We start from the raw sequence: 23,815 nt of genomic DNA, 5'->3' as shown, positions 1-23,815 counted from the left end.
GAGTCTGTTAGCACGAACTGTTTAACTTATTTTTTTTTAAATAAAAGTTTATAGCCTGTTCTCCTATTCTAAAATGGCCGCGGGGCAGTTACACGACAGTAAACAAAAGCTGCAAGACACCCAATGCAACTGCCACGACACACTTGCATACCACTATCAACAGAACAGTAACTGTCATGTACCAGTGGAGGCGCTGTCACGTACCACTAGCTACTGTCATGTACCAGCGGAGGCACTGGCATGTACCACTAGCTACTGTCACGTACCACTAGCTCCACTGGCACGTACCACTAGGTGCCAGTAGAGGCACTGGCATGTACCACTAGCTACTGTCACGTACCAGTGGAGGCACTGGCACGTACCACTAGCCACTGTCACGTGCCAGTGGAGGCACTGGCATGTACCACTAGCCACTGTCACGTACCACTCGCTCCACTGTCATGTACCACTCGCTACAGTACAGTACAGTTTCGGTTCTAACCGCTACTGGGGCTTGGTCAGCACACAATTTTCAGAAAGCATGTGTGTGTGTATCGCCATGCTCGCTCGTGTGTCAAGGGGCAGGATGAGTGTGCGCGCGCTCTGGAGCCATTCAATTGAATTCAATCATATATTGACATATCAAGGTGAAATTGCATATGGTACTTCAGAATGATGTCAACTTGAAGGCACTAACGTTTGAAAAACCATCAGTCTAAATTATATTTGATTTATTAACACAAAGATATTGTGGCAATGTGGACATTTACATAAATACACTTCTTTCAGCCATTTTGTATTACATTCCTTATTCAATTTGACCCTATAGAAAGACATGTATTCTACAAATCTGTAACAAATTTCAAGTCGATTGGATCTATGGTTCATGAGGAGAAGGGTTTTGAAGGTTGTACCAACCTTGTCATTTGACCCCAGTGAAGAGAAAATAAATGGTATCTTCGCACTGTATGAAATTCCAGAACCTTGCTTTCTTGACTTCTCCTAGATATGTGTGTTTTATCACCCAGTATTATTTTTTTTCAAAATCACACCATAGAGAACATAGAGATACCATAGAGAACACTAACAAAACGTGCAGGAGCCAATCTAATGCCTTCAAAAGTCGAATGTTTTCATTTATCGCAGCAGATTTTATTACATTCTTCACTACTTGAAATTAGGTTTTCATACAGTTTACTTTAGTCTTCTAAATGAAATAAACGCCAGAAGGTCAGCAAAAAAGTACTACTTGATTGAGAAGTAGTATTGCCATGGCGATACTGGAAATACTGACGGCGGCAGCCATGGGAGAGAGGTCCGGTCCGAGGGCCCTGAGGAGAGAGGTCTGCAGTTAGATCCTTCTTGTGGCCTTTGCCTTAACCCTTGTGCTGCCTTCGGGTCACATGACCCAAAGGTTCATAACAAACCATCTTTGTATTTACCCAATTTTACCCAATACAAAAACAGATAAAAATAATTTTCTTCTAACCTTCGCAATGTGGGGGGTCTGAGACAGCCCAACGGTTAAAAGAAAATGCTTCACTTTGTTTTTGTATGCGGTAAAGTTGTCGCAATACGACGGTGGGTCACAATGACTGATGGGTCAGAATGACCCGAAGATAACACAAGGGTTAAGCCGAGGAGCGAGGGGTGCGGGTTTGGTCGTAACTCCCTTACGCCGCTGGCCGGGTACCAAATCAGAAATGCAATACTGCCAAGATCCATTTGGGCATTTGCTTCAAGACCGAGGAGCGAGAGGGTGGGGGCTTGACTAAAGCCCGCCCAAGGTTGTGGGGTTGAAAGTGCAAACGAAGAACTATTGTTTCAATCAATCAAATTAAACAAAAACTTTCAAACGCTAAAAAAAATCTAATGCTAAAAGAATTCTGTTTCAAATTTGCGAAGTGCAACAAAAAAAAAGATACAAAAGCTTCACAATAATAATAATAGAATGCATTACGTTTTGCCAATTATGAAAAATATATATTTTACACAGAAATGTTGACAGCCAGATTCCTGGAATTATAGTAATAGATTTTAGATGTTTTGATTAATGCATAATCCAGTCTCTAGTCGCAATCAATATTAAACGAATCTGCGGTTTTAGTGTTTTGGCAAGAATAGTGAAAGTGCCGACCATTGGCGGGAGTGACATTTACTTATTTCCTTTGATTTCATCATTCTCTTCAAACACCACCCAGTCTCACTGTCCATGCTTCGTAGCGGATCATTAGCACTGCTGAGGACCAGCACTGAGATAACTACCTTGTTCTTGGTGCCGACGGTCCAGGTTTTACCGCTCACCTGTCGTTCTCAAGTCCCATACAGGGATTTCTCCTTGTCGGGTTGCTTGTGTAAGAAAAAGAAAAGTCTTTGGTTTCAACACTTTGAAGGACAAAACATGGATGGCAATATTGAAGAAGTGCTTGCCCCACTGAGGCTTGCAGTCAAAGAACAGGTAACCTAGCTAATACCACTGCAGTCTTGCGGACGTGTACAACTTCACTGGTAGTTTTAAAAGTTATGTGGCTGAATTGTCTTTCTCCTGTCTACTTAAGTTATCCTGGTTTGCTATGTTTCACAGATTTCCTCAAACATTCTCAATCCTTAAATGTTTTTAATCATCACATCTAGCCTGGCTTGCAGCCGGTACGCTAACTACAGTAGCTAGCTAGCTCTAGCAAGCTACATCGCATTATTTGTCGAGTATAGTAGTCAGCAAGGACTGTCCTGTGCTGCACGCCTAAAAGGAACTAAAGGTCTGAAACGCACTACTATAGTAAACTTCTTCACGATGAAAATGGGTAAGGCTTTATCAAATTCAGTTTTGACCACGAATGAATGAATGGCTGTCACTACACAAGCTAAGCGCTACGCAGCCTGCTACCTGGCTAAGTTTGCTAGAAAGGTCTGAACGTCTAACAGCTACTGTAGAGCTAGCTGTTTCGAATTATTTGCCACGTTTCACTAGCAACGCTTGCAGATTCTCTTTGTCATTTGAAGTGTCTGGCCTGGCTAAGAAGACATTCACGGTGCATTTCATTTTACTGCAATATTAGCAGACTTAAGAAGATGAATCTGACCAAGTTGATGTAATGGTATTTAAATCAGATGCCTTAAAATGTTTCTCACTGCTGAGCCGTTGCTTGTTCGGCTTACTTGGTGTCTTTTAGGGTGAATTGGTGCGGAAAATGAAACAGGAGAATGCCCCTGACGTAGATGTCACAAAAGCTGTGTCTGAATTAAAAGCAAGGAAGAAAACTCTGGAGGCTAAGGTGTGTCTTGTCCCGTCACTTCACACGTCACAGTAATACCTTGAAAACGGCTGACCTTTACTGCATTTCTAAGCATGCTTTATCGTTCATTTTACAGGAACTGGCCTTGCAGCCCAACGATGACATAGTAGACAGAACCAAGATGGAAGATACCTTGAAGAGGCGATTTTTCTATGATCAGGCATTTGCTATCTATGGAGGTAGGAGCCAACAAACGATAAGGAATCTGAACAGACTGATTAATGTCATTAGTATAATTAATGATAAATTATAGTCATATTATATTTATAAAGCAGAGTAATTCAGTGACACAACAATGATCCTGATCAGGTGTTAGTGGACTGTATGACTTTGGCCCTGTGGGCTGTGCTCTGAAGAATAACATCCTGCAGGCTTGGAGGCAACACTTCATCCAGGAGGAGCAGATCCTAGAGATTGACTGCACCATGTTGACCCCAGAGCCGGTCCTCAAGTGGGTGTTTCTCAGCCCACATCTTGCATTACTCTGCCATTTTAGATATGAATCATTTCACCCAAAGTATTTCTAAAATCCTCTCAGCTACACAGTTAAATATATCTACACAATCATAGGGACATCAAGCATAAATCTAGTGTGTAAAGGAATATATTGTGATGACCCACTGAATATTCTAGTTGGAATTTGAGTTTCAAGACTAGAATGTATGTACAGTGCATCCGGAAAGTATTCACAGCTGTTCACTTTTTCCACATATTATGTTACAGCCTTATTCCAAAATTGATTCAATTCATTTAAAAAAAAAATTCTACACACAATACCATGGCTTTTCCTGGCTCAAAATGAGGAGGAGGAGGTTGTACCATCCTGATCATGTGCACACACAAGCATGTGTACTGTGTCTTCAACAGGCTTAACCCTTGTGTTATCTTCGGGTCATTCTGACCCATCAGTCAATGTGACCCACCATCGTATTGCGACAACTTTACCGCATACAAAAACAAAGTGAAGCATTTTCTTTTAACCGTTGGGCTGTCTCAGACCCCCCACATTGCAAAGGTTAAAATACAATTATTTTCATTTGTTTTTGTATTGGGTAAAATTGGGTAAACCCAACGATGGTTCGTTATGAACCTTTGGGTCATGTGACCCGAAGGCAGCAGAAGGGTTAAGCAAGCACTTTTCACAAGCAACATTTGTTCTAGTATTGATGATTGAAGAAAATAACTTGCTAAAGCATTGTTTTAATAATTTCAACATAAATGACATGAAAGCCATTGTTTTTATCTACACAGTTCACAACCAGAGGCAGAACATTTAAACAGTTTTTCATTAGGGAAAACCTTTTCATGCATTCCTTGTCTGGTCTGGTCCATCAATGGCCACCTTCCAACACATCCAAGCTGGTGGTGATGTTTCTGATGGGCTGGTTTTTAACTCTGTATAAATGGAGGCATCTATCAACTCAGCAGAAATCTGCCCCTAATTGTAGGCTATATAGCGGGACAAGTCCTCCCTTATTACCCAGCATGAGAAATGGTTGAAATGCGTGAGAAATACTAGGTGTTGGGTGAGAACCTGAGAAATGGCTGAAATTAGTATCCCGGTGAATGCATGAGACTTGAGAGCCCTGTGACAAAGTTGCCGCAAGATGATATCTGCACTGTTTCACTTGCTTTCATTACCATCTTCCTCGCAAATTCATCTTGTAAAGAAATCACTTATTCGACGAGCAATATCAGCGAAGCTTAAACTTGGCTATCTAGCTCACCAGCATTGGTAACTAACACTAAGCTGTAAAACAAAACTGTATTCACTGATGGGATGTATTGTTTATTTAGGACACCTTAAGGCATTGGACATGCTTGGATGCAAAAGAAAGCATATTTAACCTGTTGCACAGCCACAAAATATCAGGGTCCTGCTTGACAAACTCCTTTTCTACAGTAGGGATAAAAGACTCTGTTGGGGGAAATCCCTTGTTGAAAATCGCTGCTCTTTTCTTCCTCATTGGCAGTTTAACCCTTGTGTTATCTTCGGGTCATTCTGACCCATCAGTCATTGTGACCCACCGTCGTATTGCGACAGATTTACCGCATACAAAGACAAAGTGAAGCCTTTTCTTTTAACCGTTGGGCTGTCTCAGACCCCCCACATTGCGAAGGTTAAAAGAAAATGATTTTAATTTGTTTTTGTATTGGGTAAAATTGGGTAAACACAACGATGGTTCGTTATGAACCTTTGGGTCATGTGACCCGAAGGCAGCACGAGGGTTAAGCAGAGCCTTTCCCGGAAGACTGTGCTAATTTTGATACAGTGCCACCAAATGGCGTGATGCCTGAATTGCAGAAATTCACAGAGAGCGATGCTCGTTTGAAAATAGGGTTTTCTAAGAAGACACCCGTTGGAGTTGTTGAGAGCTGGAGGCAGCACCAAAATTTACGGAGGCGACCGACAACATATACTTATGTATTCACAGCCTTTGCTCAATACTTTGTTGAAGTACCTTTTGTCTTACCAAGTCTTTTTAATTAGAATGCTACAAGCTTGGCACACCTATTTTTGGTCAGAACCTATTAAGCTCCATCAGGTTGGATGGGAAGTGTCGGTGCACAACCATTTTCAGATCTCTACAGAGGTGTTCAATCAGGTTCAAGTCTGGGCTCTGGCTGGGCCACTCAGACATTTACAGAGTTGTCCCGAAGCCACTCCTTTGTCATCTTGGCTGTGTGCTTAGGGTCATTGGAACATGAACCTTTGCCCCAGTCTAAGGTCCAGAGTGCTTCAGAGCAGATTTATCAAGGATGTCTCTGAACATTGCTGCATTCATCTTTCCCTCGATCCTGACTAGTCTCACAGTTCCTGCCGCTGAAAAACATCCCACAGCATGATGCTGCCACCACCATGCTTCACTGTAGGGATGGTATTGGCCAGGTGATGAGCGATGCCTGGTTTCCTCCAGACATGACGCTTGGCATTCAGGCCAAAGAGTTTTAATCTTTGTTTCATCAGACCAGAGAATTTTGTTTCTCATGGTCTGAGAGTCCTTCAGGTGCCTTTTGGAAAACTCCAGGCAGGCTGTCGTGCCTTTTACTAAAGAGAGGCTTCCGTCTGGCCACTCTACCATACCGGCCTGATTGGTTGATTGCTGCAGAGATGGTTGTCCTTCTGGAAGGTTCTCTCTTCACAGAGCAATGCTGGAGCTCTGTCAGATTGACCATGGGGTTCTTGGTCACCTCCCTTACAAAGGCCCTTCTCCCCCGATCGCTCAGTTTGGCTGGACGGCTAACTCGAGGAAGAGTCCTGGTGATTCCAAACTTCTTCCATTTAAGGATGATGGAGGCTACTGTGCTCCTTGGGACCTTCAGAGTGCTGCAGACATTTTTCTGTACCCTTCCCCAGATCTGTGCCTGTGCTCTGACATGCACTGTCAACTGTGCAACTTTATTTAGATCGATGTGTGACTTTCCAAATCATGTCCAATCAACTGAATTTACCACAGGTGGATTTCAAGTTGTAGAAGCATCTCAAGGATGATCAGTGGAAACAGGATGCACCTGAGCTAAATTTTTAGCATCATGGCAAATGCTGTGAATACTTGTGATTGGTGGCCAAGCCGCGAACCCACCTTAAGTGTTTCTACGTATTCTCATTATTGGGTGTGCTCACGCCTTCGGCGAGCACAACCATTGTTCTCTCACATATATATTTATTTTTATTGTTTATTTTCGCCCCCCTAAGGATCAGTCAATATTTGGACTACATAGACAACGCCTGTGTCAAAATGTTCGTCTTGGTCTCGATTGCGTTGCTTGTATTTTTATTTATGTTCCGTTGCACGGTTTAGGAGGTTACAATGTTTTTGTGGCAAAAAGTGCCTTTAGTCAACAAAGGGTACTCAGTGCTAGCTACGTCACCACGTCAGCACACGTTAGCAACGACGCATAGATTGATGTGCAGTTGCACAGCGAGTATTGTGCTGTGGTGTACTATCAGCACATGTACATTTAAGGCCAGACACCACAGGTTAATAGGGTAAAAAATTTAACTAAAAGATATCACCACTAAACTTCCCCAGTTGATTACTTATATCAAGACAATGTTTTTTTGCATTACAAGTTTTCTGAATATGTTATTTGGATATGCAAATTGTATGCAAATGAGGCATAATTTAATTAAATATGCGTACTTTTCCATAACTGAAATCTGATTATTGGTTAAAGCTAGGTAAAAACTGTGTCCTTTTGTTGATACTTTGAATATGAAGTTTTTTACAGAGGATATTTTTGATATCTCTTTTTATCACTTCAGAAATCAGAAAATACTGTCAACACTCATAAAAAAACGATTTTCGCCACTTTTTTGAATAAAACAGGCTCTGAAATATTTATAAACAAACCCCTCTGTAAATCCCTAGACAAAGTAAATAGGAATATAAATATAAGGTTTGATGTATGTAAGTACTACATAAGTGGAGATTTCACGCTCAGAGCATGAGAAAAACGGCCTTTGAAAAATATGTGTTGTAAAATTTTATACAAATGTATTTGAAAGCAGTATTTACAGACATAATATCTCATCAAGATCTTAGCAACAACAACAGACAACATCTCAAACACATTAAAACTGAAAACTGAACCAGCATTGGCCTTTAACTGAACAGAACTGTAGTAAAATACACCCGCACAGACACACACTGCTACTAGAACTGCCACACTGATTTGGTGGTTGTCCATCCTGCTTAACTTAACTTAACCTAGTTAGCCTAATCATTGTGTTTGCAGCCTAGTTCTCCATGCCTGCTCCATATGTAACCCCCTCATCCACTTCCTGCTTGTGTCTTTTCTGTTTTTTTTCTGTGCTCAGACACTTGCGCCTATGTTTCATGCTGGCGGTAACAGCCTCAGCTTTTGCAATTCTGAAACGATCAGTTTCCCTCATTGCATCCACAGTAACAATAGTGCTCTGAAGCCACAACCTCTCCATCACAGTGAGCATGGCAGAGGCACCTTCATTACAAGTAGAGATGGCCATACTGGCTGCTGCCTCAACCCTGCTTTTCCCTACAAAGACTGTTTTTGGACACCGCGCCCATATAACGGAGTTAGGCACTCGTTTGTATTCTGAGTGCCTCCATGCTGCATTCGCTGCAGCAGGCTGTCACTCGACAGGCGGTGGTATACTGGAATAAGCTGCTTCCCCACCTCTCGTGTTAAAAAGTTTCCAGCATGGTGTGTATGGCTACCTGGTGTTTCCTCATTCTCCTCTGCCTTCCTGTACCAACACCAGGAGGGATTGCACCTGGTGTGCAAGGGGTTGTCATCAGTGGACATACAGTGGAGGAGACTTGCCCATATTGCTGCCTTCATCCCATCTATTGAACCCTGGTTGTTCAGTATTGCCCCCCTGTAATAATTCTGTAATGTTTTACATTTACTTGCAGTCAGCTTTCCCACACCCTTTCCTCCTAACTTCGCCTGTGCACTCAGTTTTCTCAATGCTGTTCCCATTCGCTTGTGAGCATGATTGATGCACTCCAATTTGACAATTTCATGCCCAGGGTATGGGTTCAGTGCAACTACCTGCCTAAATGCTGCACTATCCCCATCTGACAGCATCTCAGTGTACCGCACCTGGTGGCGAGTCACAGACCTGGCCCACATCCCCTTTGCTGACTCCTGCTCCATTGCCTTACTAGATCCAGCAAAGTTTTTAGCACAGTCATTGTGTGTCTCTCTCCAGCTGTCAAACTCCTGCTCTGTTATTTTATTCTCTCGCTTGGCATTGTCCTTCAGAGCACAAGCATGACAAGAGGATAGGACCTCATAGTCTATCACCAGTCCTGAAAGGAGGTCAATGCACACACCAATCCCATAGTGAGAGGTGAAGCGTCTTTTCTGCCAGGTGCCGTTGATTACTGCGTCTGCATCCTCCCTCAGCAACTCTGCCACTTCTGGGTCAACATCTGCGTAAGCCTGCCTGATCTGCTCCCTGGTCTTGTGAAGTGACTCCAGCCCTCTCAATTTCTGCCACTAAAATGAAATGTATAGTGTATCACAAACTGTTCACCTGGTTAAGTTTTGTTGATACAGTATACATGTATTTTTACTTTGTGGGAGAAGTATGACACACAATAAGAATAACCTCTCTCCCTCGCATCCTTTGTAAGCTGCCTCCATGTCCTATCCAAATCACATACTAATTGTGTGTTATGTTTCTGCCACAAAAGGAAAAATAAATGTGTACTGGTAGGCTACATTATTTAAATGTTTCATCTTTCTTCACTTTGACATCGAAAGGAAAAGTCTGTCCTATAAAAGTAAAACTGACCACATAATGGTTTTATGAATGAAATATTACTTTATTATTTTGTAACCAGATAGATTGAGGCTACAGTGGAGCCATCAGTAATATAGGGGAGGGGGGAGAAGAAACACAACAATGCCACACTTCATAAGTTTTCAATAGTGCCACCAATTTTACAGCTTGAGTGAGAGAGATGCATTTATTGCTCCCCCATAACTTAAGGTTTTCTTTATCTAAACCCTGTTTCCATACCTGTCACTCTCTTGTCATGTCTCTGATAGGTTTTCAGATGAAGTGCAGGTATCCCTAACACTTTACCTATTTTCTTTAGAGCAGCATACCCCATCCCTAACTCATGCGCTAAGAGCACCATTCGCACATTCACATCAAACGCGACGTCGATCCTGGTTCCGTCTTGAAGACGCGTAGATGTGTAGACACTTTTGCGGTATCTCTCTCTTTCACACAGACTACACTCAAGTAGTAAACTGCTGCAGAACCCATGATTCTGCGGATCTATATTAATTTTAAGGCCTGTCCCTGCGCAATTAGGACAGATTAACTCACTGACAAGTTCATTCAAACGCGCTACATGAATGATCAGCCACTGCTGTGTGGCGCGTTCTTCACCCTCGCTATCTCCTAATTTACTGAATGACAATTTACGTTTGGATGCACTTTGTGAAGGAATTTCATTATCTGTTTCGATTGTTGGTCTAATTTGTCTTCTTGCTAGTAATAATTGTTGTCGTCTTTTCTGAGAGGGTTTTGTCTTCGTTGATATTGGCATTTTTAGATTTAAAGGTCCCGCTAAAAGGCAAGCTAAACAGGAAGTGTCAGAACACGTCACGTGATGCATTTGAACGAATCACGTTGTCAGAAATGGATACTAGCCAATGGGATTTCGTTTCGAGGTTTAAACCCGCCTTTGTACTTTCACGATTGGTGGTTGGTACAAAGGAAATGACCATGTTTGGATCCGATAATACCGTGCAGGAGAAAGAGAGCTTTCCAACGATACCATTGATGACATGGTGCAGACAACGATCGCAGTACTGTACGTTACATTAGAATGCTAACTTTTGTTGAATTTGTGAGAAATCTGCCGACGCAAAGAGACAAAGTGTACTAAAATAAACACCTAAATGTGTATTTTGTATGTTTGCTTTCAATTAATTTGAAAATAGACATGTTTTAGAAGCAAAATAGCCAAAAATCTCAAAATTGACCAGTCGATGATAAAACGATATTTTTGCCTGCCGTGTCTGGCCTTATGCAAATCAAGAATTGCATGTACAGTAAGTAACGTCACATTAAATAATGTATTTAAACTCAAGCACGTGTGGTGCGTCGCTGTCTTCAATGCCACAGCCTAAACTTTATGTAAAAAAAAACATTCATTTCTGGCGCTTTCAAACAATCCCCTCAGTGACGTTTGGCTAGCAACAGCAGCTAGCTTGCTCGTAGCAAACTTCTTTTGCATTCGCCATTTCCCCCTAAATTAATGTCAAACTTGTTTACATTTTTGGGGGCATATTTTCAGTTAGCAGACGGTACTGTTTGAATTGCGATTCCATCTGAAATACTGCCGGTGACAACGTTGTTACAGTAGCTTGTTTCAAAGCTGGTTCTTGAGTAGGCTTAATGCTTGAAAATATCACTAGATGGGAAAAACTTAAGGGGACGGACCCACCTGCAACCGACGCAAGCAAGCACACCCTACAATTTCCCCAGAAATTGTACCCTCTCTAGTTGGGTGTGCTTTGCCTTCGGCAAGGGCACAACCTTTGTTCCTTATCATATATATTTCTTATTGTTTCTTTTTGCCCCCCTAAGGATCAGTCAATATTTGGATTACATAGACAACCTATGTGTCAAAAGTTTCGTCTTGGTAGCGATTAAGTTGCTTGTATTTTTATTTGCCTTCCGTTGCACGGTTTAAGTAGAAATTGGGTTTTTGTGCCAAAAAGTGCCCTCTGTCAACGAAGGGTACTCAGTGCTAGCCTACGTCACTACGTCAGCACACGTTAGCAACGACGCATGGATACAACGTGATATAGACATTCTAGCACGCAAGTTGGAGCTTGGATTATGAGTGAAAAATGCCAACCCCCAAAATTACCAACCATTGGGCTTTGTTGAGAAAGCAATTTCGAGTGGAACTGCCATCTCTGAGTTTTGATTTAGGTCGTGAAAGTCTTTGTAATTTGAGCGAGTGCGGGTCGCCCGTGAGACTGCCTAGGCGGCAGCCATGCAAGCATCATAGTAGTCTAGTATTTTCGTAATTTTAAAGTTCGGTCAATTCTACACCAAAAAACAGAAGGAGGGCAATTTTATGACGATATGACTATTGTGAAGACAGCCAGACGGTGAGATTTTAATGTAGGTTGCTGTAAAAACTGATTGGTTTGCTTTGCTAGGTGAGAGCCCCGTCAGCCTCCGTTGACCATTGCGTCAGCTGTCGATCTCGGATGAGTATTTTCTTAATTTCGTACCAGGGTCAATTCTACATCAAAAATCAGAAGGGCAGTGTTTTAAAGATATGGCGAAGACAGCCAACGGGTCAGCATATTTTTGTAATTTGTGTAAAACCTGGAATTTGAGTGACACCGCGGCTTGTTTTGACGTTAGCCTCAGTCAGACTCGGCTCGCCCACTGGCAGTGTGTAGTACTGTCTTCAATGCCACAGCTAAACTTCATGTCAAAAGAAACATACTCATTTCCGGCGCTTTCAAACAATCAGTGAAATGTGGAGTAACAGCAGCTAGCTTGCCTCTAGCAAACTTATTTTGAATTAGCCATTTCCCCCTACATTAATGTCAAACTTATTATTTACGTTTTGGGGGGCATATTTTCAGTAGCAGACGGTACTGTTTGAATCGCGATTCCATCTGAAATATACTTCCAGTGACATTGTTGTTACAGTAGCTTGTTTCAAAGGGGGTTCGCAGCTGTTTCAAAGGGTGTTCTTAATGAAATATGCAATGGGCTAAATGCTTAAATATCACTGGAAGGGAAAAACTTAGAGGACGGACCCACCTGCAACCGACGCAAGCAAGCACACCCTACAATTTCCCCAGAAATTGTACCCTCTCTAGTTATTGGGTGTGCTTTGCCTTCGGCAAGGGCACAACCTTTGTTCTCTCACATATATATTATTATTATTATTTTTGCCCCCCTAAAACTCAATCAATATTTGGCCTACATAGACAACCTAGGTGTCAAAAGTTTCGTCTTGGTAGCGATTGAGTTGCTTCTATTGGGATTTACGTTCCGTTGCATGGTTTAAGTAGAAATTAAGTTTTTGTGGCGAAAAGTGAAGCTAACGGTGGCTAACTTGCTAGCCACAGTCAATGACGCTACTTACGTCACTAACGTCACGAAAACTCGCGTGACTACCTCTAGCAGAACATTAGTTTAGCAGCTCGTTAACTTCTGGGAGATAGCTAAGCTAACTGCTTTACTGCAAGGCAGCTGCAGAAACGCCACAAGCAAAGAGGCCAGGGTGATAACTATTTACAAATTTTACTTTGTGATATGACACACACTTGTGATGTGTAATGTACAATATAAGCTGATATTATTAAGGAAGTACATCTACTTTCGGAAACAGTAGTCTACTATTTCACTGAAGTATTAGCATCATGACATTAGCCTCTGTTGCCCGGGAAACACATACTACAGTGGTCTATGATGCATCTGTTTTTAATCGTTAAAATAAACATTCCTCACAAATACATTTTCGTGGTAGGATTTATTATGACAGTACATTACAAGTAAACGATTTGTTGGTGAAATTATCATTACCTGTGGTTTCAAACCAGTGTTGCTCACTGCAAAGCTGTAGCCTACGCGAGACACACTACAAAAACATCTACACAGCTGTTTAGGAAGTCAAACGGCGACAGAACATGTTCGGCACTCCCCTTACTTAAATCAAAAGTCTATCTAACTACTAACCTGAACTTCATTGCCACAGCCTAAACTTTGTCAATCTGTTCATGAAAATAATTAATTTCAGCCTAAACCGTACAACGGAACGTTAAATCCAATTCAACCAACGCAATCGCTACCAAGACGAACACAGCAGTAGTCTAGTACTGTACCGTAGTAGTACAATTTACCGGGGCAGCTTCTCCACACAGGGCTATATCGCATTTTGCGTTGTTACTGACAATGATCGCTACCAGTGAACTTTTTATGAATGAGCGATTTTCCACTAAATAAATGTCAAGTTTATTTACGTTTTGGGGGGCATATTTTCAGTTAGCAGATGGTACTGTTTGAATCGCGATTCCATCTTCTACTGCCGGTAACGTCGTAGAATAATCTTCAAAGGGGGTTCTTTATTCATGAATGAATGCAATATGAGTAGGCTAAATGCCTGAAAATATCACGATAAGTGAAAAACTTAAAAGGACATTTTTTACACCGGTCTGCCAAATGTATTTGTTTTGATTCAACGATGAGGCTGCCTCTTGCAGGGGAAATGAGAAGACATCTATTTTATTCTACACTTCACTCTTTTACAACTCTTTTGAGTTGTAAATGAGCAGCAAAAAAAGATGCTTTTAAATCTATGTAATCTTTATAAATAATAAGTATGCATTTTTATATAAAATATACAGAAATATCAGTTGTAAAAATGGCATTAAAAAACGGACCCCTGTGCAACCGACGCAAGCAAGCACACCCTACAATTTCCACAGAAATTGCACCCTCTGTAGTTATTATTATTATTATACATCTTCTTCTGCCATGGGAGTCTATGGCAGCCCCTAGAACCGTATTGTCAGAAGTTGTCAAATTTGGCACACTCTTTGGGGCCAGTCCCCTTATCAATTTCACAAAGTTTCATGTCTCCATTTCAAACCCTCTAGCGCCACCAATGGGTCAAAGTTGAAGGTGTTTACACACTTAAATTTTGAACCACGTCTCATTTTCAAAAATGAGGTATTGTTGTATTCCCTGGATCAAGACGAGTCCAACGCACTATGACGTCATACCCAGTTATATAGATTCTCCGCCATTTTGAATGTTAAGGAAAAGCGTTTTTTCGTGTCTCCTCTTACAATTTTTGTCGAATCTTCTTCAAAATTGCCACAGATGATCTTCAGACCAAGCCTCACAAGTTATCGTATGGATTTTTGATTTTCGAAATCGTTTGTTAGTTACAGCCAATCGAATTGATGTGGCCGCCATTTTGAATATAGCGTTTTTTTCGCTAACTCTCCTATAAAGTTTGTCCAATCTTCACCAAATTTGGCACAGATCATCTTCAGACCAAGCCTCACAAAAGACATCACGTTTTTTTGATTTTCTAAACCTTTTGACTGGAACAGCCAATCAGTCGTCAACCAAGCCACCATAAAAGAAGTGAGGTCATATCTCAGCACCTCTTTACTGCATTGACACCAAATTTGGTATAAGGACTAGGGACCCTGTTCTAAAGAGGTCCAATAGGTCTTGCCATTTCACCTCTAGGTGGCGCTGCAATAAGCAAAAATCTGGCACCAATTATCTTCAGATCAAGCCTCACAAACGTTTTCACATGGTTTTTGATTTTCAAAACTGTTTTTCCGGTAAAGCTGATCAAAGTCGGCGATGAAGCCGCCAAAACAGGAAGTGAGATCATATCTCAGGAAATATTTGCTGAATTGACATCAAACTTGGTACAGGTGGAGACCCTGTTCCAAAGAGGACCACAAAAGGTTGTGTCATCTAACCGCTAGGGGGCGATCCCTTGTCTGACACATGTTAACTTGTGATAACAGATGAATTGATGCGGCCGCCATTTTACGTTTTATAAAAAGTGTTTTCCCTATTCCTCCAACAAAAATGTTCCAATATTCACCAAATTTGGCACAGATTATCTTCAGACCACAATCACATTGACATGTCAAAATAAGACTGAATTACAGCTGTTTAAACTTGGGCCAAATCTGACAACCGCTTGCCAGTTGAAAAACTGCTTATATTTTTACACAGTAACTGAATACAGTAATTTCCAGCACTGAGAATAGCTCACGAGGATAGGTCTCTCCTCCTCTCCCCCTGTCCCCCTCAGGATAGGGCAACGTAAGAAGTTCAAATCCAGCCAAAGCCAACGAGCCTGCCATGTCACTGGTTGTCATGTCACAGCATCCTATGCCAGGATCCTGTTTGTGGACTTCAGCTCTGCCTTCAATACCATCATCCCCGCCCTGCTTCAGGACAAGCTCTCCCAGCTGAACGTGCCTGATTCCATCTGCAGGTGGATCACAGACTTCCTGTCTGACAGGAAGCAGTGCGTTAAGCTGGGAACACAAGTCTCTGACTCCCGGTCCATCAGCACCGGATCACCTCAGGGCTGCGTCCTTTCTCCTCTGCTCTTCTCCCTGTACACCAACAGCTGCACCTCCAGTCATCCGTCCGTCAAACTAATGATGTTTGCGGACGACACCACCCTTATTGGGCTCATCTCTGGTGGAGACGAGTCTGATTATAGGTGGGAAGCGGCCAACCTGGTGACCTGGTGCAGCCAGAACAACTTAGAGCTCAATGCTCTTAAGACGGTGGAGATGGTTGTGGACTTCAGGAAGAACACAGCCCCACTCACCCCCATCACCCTGTGTGACTCCCCAGTCAACACTGTGGAGTCCTTCCGCTTCCTGGGCACTATCCTCTCCCAGGACCTCAAGTGGAAACTGCATCAGCTCCCTCATCAAGAAAGCACAACAGAGGATGTACTTCCTTCGGCAGCTGAAGAAGTTCAACCTGCCAAAGACGATGATGGTGCACTTCTACTCAGCCATCATTGAGTCCATCCTCACCTCCTCCATCACCGTCTGGTACGCTGCTGCCACTGCCAAGGACAAGAGCAGGCTGCAGCGTATCATCCGCACTGCTGAGAAGGTGATTGGCTGCAATCTGCCTGCCCTTGAGGACCTGCACACCTCGAGGACCCTGAGGCGAGCGAGGAAGATTGTGGCCGACTCCTCCCACCCTGGACACTCCCTGTTTCAGTCACTCCCCTCTGGCAGAAGGCTGCGGTCCATCAGGATCAATACCTCACGCCACAAAAACTGTTTCTTCCCTTCCGCTGTTGGCCTCTTCAACAAGGCCAAGGGACCACACTGACTCTAATGACTTCCTGCTTAAAACACACAGCTTTTTGCACTGCATTACAAAATTGTATCTTGTACATTTGTATTTTTTGTAATATTTGTATTTTTATATTGTAATTTACGGCAACTTATATTTTATTTTATTGTATATTTAATTAAATTCTAATCCCACTAGTACTGCTAGTTTATGTACCCTTAGTATAGATAGATAGTCCACATATTTAAATTTTAGGTCCCTATATGTTTGTTTGCACCTTCCTGCCAAAGCAAATTCCTTGTCTGTGCAAACTTTCATGGCGAATAAATCCCATTCTGATTCTGATTTTTGTTTAGCGAGACTGTAAGCCACTGCAAATGAAGCCAGGTACAACTAGGGATGGGTATCAAGAACCGGTTCTTGTTTAGAAACCGGTTCCCAGTGAACCGATTCCTTGGAATCAGCCATTTCTAACGATTCTCCTAACGGTTCTCTGTGCCGTTGCGCATGCGCAAACTTTTATAGTTTATTCAGACTGCAGCAAACATGGCAACTAGGCAGAAGTGTTCTAAAGTTTGGTTGTATTTCACACAACAAAATGACAACAACGCCACTTGTAACGCGTGTAAAAAGTCTATTTCGTCGAAGGGAGGAAATGCCACAAATATGAAGATGCATTTGAACACACAGCATGGAATGAAGTTACTGGAATGTCATGTGTTAGATGCATACAGCAGTGCAGCTAACGTTCGCGCTTCATAAAGGTGAGCTAAACTCCTCAAAAGTGATCACAACCACTTGTCACTGTGTGAAGCAATTTGCCTTTATTGTGTGTAGTCGATCAAGTTATCTTCTGTCCCGTTGTTTGAAGCATACATTTTTGCTCCGACATTCGTCTCCCATTATTGATCACTTCACGTTAATTATCGGAGGACGTGTGTTATCAGCAAACGTTTGCGTTGTCGTGTTAACCCAATATTAGCTAAACTGAGCGACACTGTCATATTATATGATTTGACCTTGGCTGAAAATGGAAGATTCTATAGCTAAGCTAGCGTAGCTATAACTGACATAGCTTAGCTATAGAATCTTCCATTTTCAGCCAAGGTCAAATAGAAGTGTAGAAGAAGAGCAACGACATAATGTAAATGTACTGTATATGGTGTGTAGCATTATAGAAAATTATATAAAAGAAAATGTATGTAAATTAACCAGTTTGTGCTCTTTTTTTCCCCCCCTTGCCCAATAAGAATCAATAAGAGAATCGATAAGGAATCGAATCGATAAGCAGGAATTGATGGAATCAGAATTGTTAATCTTATCAATACTCATCCCTAGGTACAACGCAGTCGCTAGCTACCTGTAGTCTAGCTGTATATAGTCATGGCAATCCTCACACAAACTATCAAAATTATTTTAGATTTTCGAAACGGTTTGATCGGTACAGCCAATCAAAATCTGCGGCAAAGCCGGCAAACAGGAAGTTGGGTCGTATCTCAGCAAATCTTTAATGGATTAAAAGCTGCATTTACTTAACCCTTTTCTGAGAATGTCTAAAATGTTTTTTTGTTCATTTTGCCTGCTTTACCGGTTTGGCCACCTCATTGCTGCTTGCAGCTATATTTTTGTTTTTAATAGATTAGCTAAATTTTCAACACTTTTTTCACAATATCTTTATAGGTTGTTGTGTAAAACTTAGGAAAATATTGAATTTAATCAATTATGAAATACGGCTGTAACATAACGTGTAAACAAGTGAACACTTTCCGGATGCACTGTAGCTCACCCAGTGTCATCTGTGTAATTTTTTTCACTTGTTTGTATTGCTTCGTCTGTCATTTGCCCTCTCCTGGGTTTAATCTTGCGTCATGCACACATCTGACCACTCTTCATAAACACCCTTCTAGCCACTTAAACCACAAAAACATCAGATGTGTTCTGTGGATCGTACCACAAAAGGTTGTCTCCTTTTTTCCAGGATGTGTGAATTGCAGGGATTATGTTGATTTATAATTATATTATGATTTATGCTAGAGTCAAATGCTGGTTAATGTTGTTAGAGGACATGGTAATTACATTGTTCTGAAATGGGTTGGGAATTCCTAGTGGTTCCGGGAGACAGCTGGACTGTCCTGGGGTGCGTTTCCTGAAAGCGTCGTAAGCCTAAGTTGATCGTAGGACGAATCTTAGTTTTACGGGCCGTTCCTAAAGACATCGTAGCTAAAGTGTCTCTTGAAAATTCGTAACTCTTGAAAGTGCATAGATTAGCCTACTCCTTACGAGCATGTTTGGGAAACGCACGTAAGAAATATTGATGGTTTCGTTTTTTGCTCGATCGTTGCTACGATCCATCGTTATCGGGAAACGCAGCCCTGATCTATGGGTTTAATTGACACACATATTAAACTGCAATTAAGGCATGGGAACTTTAATTTCATAGCCCAGTGGCATCTCAGCAGCCTATTTATTGTAAAAACAGTGTGTAAATGTTTTATTACAGGACTTCAGGGCATGTGGATAAGTTTGCTGACTACATGGTAAAAGATGTCAAAAATGGAGAGTGCTTTCGAGCTGACCACCTTCTCAAAGGTAAGCTATTTTTAAACTGATAAATAATTGGATGTATGTAGAATAAATACATTTTTGGTATTGTCCTGGCTGACACAGGTCAGCCTCTGCAGTTGGAACAAACAAGCCTCCTCTTTCTCAACGTGTCATTGTCCGTCATCACACATTGTCCGTCTTGACAAGGTCATAAAAATTCTGTCAACTAGTGTACAGTGCCCATGATGCAGTCAGTGATTAAGATGTCAGTGAAACACACAAATACAGATTACTTGCACTACAGTGCATAATGCCCATGATAAAATTGGTGGCGCACGCAGATTCCTGGAATTATACATGGGGCACAGTAGCCTGGCTCTGCCCTCCTACGTACTTCCGATCAATTTTCATTGTGCTTCTGTAGTGCGTCTGGGCTTGAGGCATTGGTCAGATGTCTCCGGTAAACATTTTACCGGTCCATCAGTGAACAGAGGGAGTGGCTGAGAACGACGTTGATGTCGTGCGCTAGTTTGAGTTGTAGTTACGTAATGGTGGAGGAGAAAGATGCGAGCGAAGCCTTTCGGTCCGATGTGGCAACCCTGCCGAATGTCCAAAAGTTAAAGCCGGAGCAAGAACAATCTTTGATCCCCACAGGGTTCGTTTGATTTTCCAGCCAGCTCCGTTAGTGGTGAAGGGGTTGGCTAAGGCGAACGCTAGCGATTGGTTATGCCAGATCCAGAGTGGCTCTGGGCAGATCCAATAGTTTTAAACTTCAATAGAGTACCCGCCTTCAAGGAAGTTAACGCTTGTCAATGGATCGAGCCCAGACTCTATGTACAAATGCAATGTACGAGAGTCTGGTTAGGACCAGGCTAGGGGTACAGTGCCCGCAATTATGTCAGTGACGCACACAAATATCTAGAATTATAGATGGTGCAGTGCCCTTGATGCATAAAAAATTGTGGTGATATGAAACAAGGGCATAGGTTTGATCTGAGCTTTGCTAGGGACATCAATAGTTAACTAGAGCGGAAATATTTTTTTTTGAGCTATATGTATTACAAACATTGTTTCACCCTACTAAATTATACGCCCAGCGCCGTTCCAGAAAGTCCTAAAAATCCGTGCTTTTCATAAATCCGCCTTTTCTTTCGCATGGAAAGCCTCGTCAAAAAGCTCCTTCTCCTTTACAAAAAAAACAAACCCATTTTAAGGATTGGCAGGGGCTTGTCACTGTTCATTTGAATATAATCAAAGTTGATTCTTCCATATCTGCCACCAGTTCCCAGTGGAGCGTTAAAAGGTAGATTTAAATCTAATCAAGTGGGTTTTTTTTCCCCCCCATCACCAAACTCAGCCCATATACAGAAACTGATGTCTGACAAAAAGTGTCAAGATTCAAAAAAGGCTGAAATGGAAGATGTCATCACTCAGGTTTGCAATTAACATCAATATCGCCTGCAAATATACAACAGACTGTACGTGTGTGTGTGTTTAGGAAGTCCAATTTATTGACCAAGAAGTACATTTCTCTTTTCAGATGGACAACTACACCCAACTAAAATTGACAGACCTCTTTGTGAAGTACAATGTCAAGTCCCCCACCACAGGAAATGACCTAACCCCCCCCATCTCCTTTAACCTCATGTTCCAGACATCTATTGGGCCAGGAGGGAACATGACTGGGTAAGGTGCAAGTTTGATGCTGCATAACTTTACACCTTTCAGTACCTTTAGTTTTTCTCTAAATGTGACTGAATACTTGCAGCTATCTGAGGCCTGAAACTGCACAGGGAATTTTCCTCAACTTCAAGCGACTTTTGGAGTTCAACCAGGGCAAGCTTCCATTTGCTGCTGCTCAGATTGGAAACTCATTTAGGAACGAGATCTCACCCCGTTCTGGACTCATACGTGTCAGGTGAGGGATTCAATGACTCAGTAACAAGTGGAGGGTAAACCTAACCAATTTAAGTGTCATTTCTCTGCTTGATGTGTCTTGGTGTGTAGTTTTGGAAGTTGATAATAATCGAAAATATTATGTAAAGGTTAAAGATTGCGGAAGTAACCAGCTGATCCTATAACATCTTACACACCAAGATAAAATGCTCCTAATTGTGCCCAAAACAAAGTACAAGCTAAAAGGGGATCGGGCTTTTGCGGTAGCAGCTCCTAAACTGTGGAATGTTTTACCCTTACGCCGTAGACAGGCAGCCTCACTACCTGTTTTTAAGTCTCTTCTTAAGACCCACCTCTATGCTTTGGCCTTTGAAAACTGAAATGAAATTGGTGTCTGGTTATATTGATGGTATTGGGTCTTTGTATGGTGTGTTACAGTTTTTTTGTTTTTGTATGAGACGGGTGAATCTTTGTATTTAGGGCTTTTATGTATTTTATTGTTTTACTGTACAGCACTTTGTGTTTCACTTTGGATCTTAAAGTGCTTTATGAATAAATTTTGCTTGCTTTTGCTACACACAGAGAGTTTACCATGGCTGAGATTGAGCACTTTGTGGACCCAACTGAGAAGATACACCCGAAGTTCCCCAATGTGGCCGACCTTGACATAATGCTATACTCTTCGAAGGCCCAGACCAGCGGCCAGTCTGCCCACATCATGAAACTGGGGGATGCTGTAGAGCAGGTCAGTAAACTATTAATAACTGTCATGTTACTATACACAGACAATGGGATGAAAAGTCAGTGTCACTGTCGGTATGTCAAAGTTTGCCACAGCCAACCAACAGAGGGCAGTGAAATGGCAGTAAATTGCAAAAAGGAATATAACAGTAAAAATAGCAAATATTACAATAGTGTCGAGTGCTGGTGGATATTTAAACAAGTTAAAGTGACTACAGTAACCGTTAAGGTAATCATGAAATCAATTTTCACTTAGTTTAATATTGTTGATTGAGAAGCCTGACGGCATGGGGTAAGGAACCTGAGTGGTGCCTGGATGCTCCGGTAGCAGACATAGCTTAGGTGGCTGTAATCTAAGGCTGTGCAATATGACAAGTCTCATATTCTGATATAGGTCCTTTCATATCCCAATAACGATACATATCACGATATAGCACATTTCTGTAAATTCAATGAACAAATAGTCTGTATAAAAGGACTACATGGAGAGGCTAATTTCTTATTACATTTTTATTATATAGGCTACTTGACATGTATCTTTTGTCAAGGCTCAAAATTGCAACCAGTCTCATTCTCCTGAAACGTATTCTGTGCGACCTCAATACATCTGGCAGCATTTGAGCGAGTGCAAATAATTGTTGTGATGCAACCCTTTTTCGTTTCTCTACAAAACGCTCGCTAATCACTACACAGTAAGTGCCTACTGTGAGCTGATGGTGACCGGTCCAACGTTCTACATAACCTTAAAGGCCATATTGCAGGTTAAACACCACTGTTGATTAATGGGTACATGAAGCACACAAGATATGTATATCATTTAAAATGTCTCCAAATGGTGTCTCCAAATGGTGTTAAAGACCAGTTTTTGGTGTTAGCATTAGCATATTAGTGCAATTCGGTGATGACGTCACGTTGAGGAGTCGTGGAGGAGAGTAGCCTCAGCCTAGTACTAGAACTATGGCGACTGACTGGGATGAAGAAGAGGTGGCAAGAACTACTAATATGTATGATGGTCCGCAGCCGGATAATTTCAAACCAAGTAGACTTGACAGGGCAAATGAGGAATTGCCGTGACCTGATGGCCGTCAAAGCCAATTAAATGGATGGTGCGAAGAGAATGAGTTGAGTTGGTGAAGTGTCCTGGGGTCTCATTTATAAAGCTTGAGTACGCACAAAACGGGGCTGAAAATGTGCGTACGCCACTTTCCACGCAAAGGTTGTGATTTATAAAAAACAAACTTGACGGGAGAATGTGCGGTCCTCCACGCAAGCTCTGACCCTCCCGTAGGCCTACGCACATTTTGGAAACAGTTGGAATTGGCGACGCAGATGACCGTACTGTAGTCAGACTGCAGAAAGTAAATGTGGGAAGAACAATTACTCGTAATATTTATATATTTTGTTTTCCTCACACACTTTTTTTCACTCGATTTCATCATTATCATGAAGATTTAATCCAGCAGTATTATTTTAACTTGTACTGAGTGATAATTGTTCCATAAACACCTTGTACAATCAACTCAAATTTTAAATCAAAATTCAGCGCTGTCTCACCATCATATTGTCCACTACCGGAGTGCAGGAGGGGGAAATGCCCGACTGCATGGAATGCAGATAACATCACATGTCCTACCTTTAAATAACTGCAGAATACAGTGTATAACTAAATATATTTATTTAATACTGTGCATATATCATCATATGTCAAAAACTGGAAATACAGTCGTTAAGCTCCCGTGCAATCGCTACACTCCACGTCATCAGTCCAGACTTTAATAGATTACTGTTCATAACAAAACGCTTTTGTTTTCAAATTGTATCTCGACTCGCGGTATCACTGGCACAGTTGACGCCACTCGCACAGTTTTTGTAATTGGTGATCTACCGGCCACCACATTTTCAGAGTTTTCGGGCTCCACCAATAATAGGCTAACAGTGTCTGAGAAGTTGTCATGCGCTATGATTCACCGTAAAGAACAATCGCATGCCAGGGTCATGATGAGATACTAGATTA

General features: G+C 41.8%; 1 protein-coding gene across 1 annotated transcript in view; it reads left to right on the top strand.

The window, feature by feature from the left end:
* The first annotated feature begins 2,178 nt into the window (after nucleotides 1-2,178).
* gars1 (glycyl-tRNA synthetase 1) overlaps nucleotides 2,179-23,815 on the top strand; it is a 32,025-nt gene continuing 10,388 nt past the window's right edge. Inside the window, exons 1-9 of the mRNA XM_062480278.1 lie at nucleotides 2,179-2,437; nucleotides 3,153-3,254; nucleotides 3,352-3,454; nucleotides 3,585-3,726; nucleotides 19,121-19,209; nucleotides 20,522-20,598; nucleotides 20,705-20,850; nucleotides 20,933-21,082; nucleotides 21,643-21,805. Of these exons, the coding sequence (XP_062336262.1) occupies nucleotides 2,192-2,437; nucleotides 3,153-3,254; nucleotides 3,352-3,454; nucleotides 3,585-3,726; nucleotides 19,121-19,209; nucleotides 20,522-20,598; nucleotides 20,705-20,850; nucleotides 20,933-21,082; nucleotides 21,643-21,805 (1,218 nt within the window). The 5' untranslated portion in view covers nucleotides 2,179-2,191. The remainder of the gene's footprint in view (nucleotides 2,438-3,152; nucleotides 3,255-3,351; nucleotides 3,455-3,584; nucleotides 3,727-19,120; nucleotides 19,210-20,521; nucleotides 20,599-20,704; nucleotides 20,851-20,932; nucleotides 21,083-21,642; nucleotides 21,806-23,815) is intronic.

Source organism: Osmerus eperlanus, chromosome 15, assembly GCF_963692335.1.
Source record: "Osmerus eperlanus chromosome 15, fOsmEpe2.1, whole genome shotgun sequence".
Taxonomy (NCBI): Eukaryota; Metazoa; Chordata; class Actinopteri; order Osmeriformes; family Osmeridae; genus Osmerus; species Osmerus eperlanus.
The sequence above is the reverse complement of the archived record's forward strand: the minus strand, read 5'-3'. Positions and strand labels throughout refer to the sequence as shown.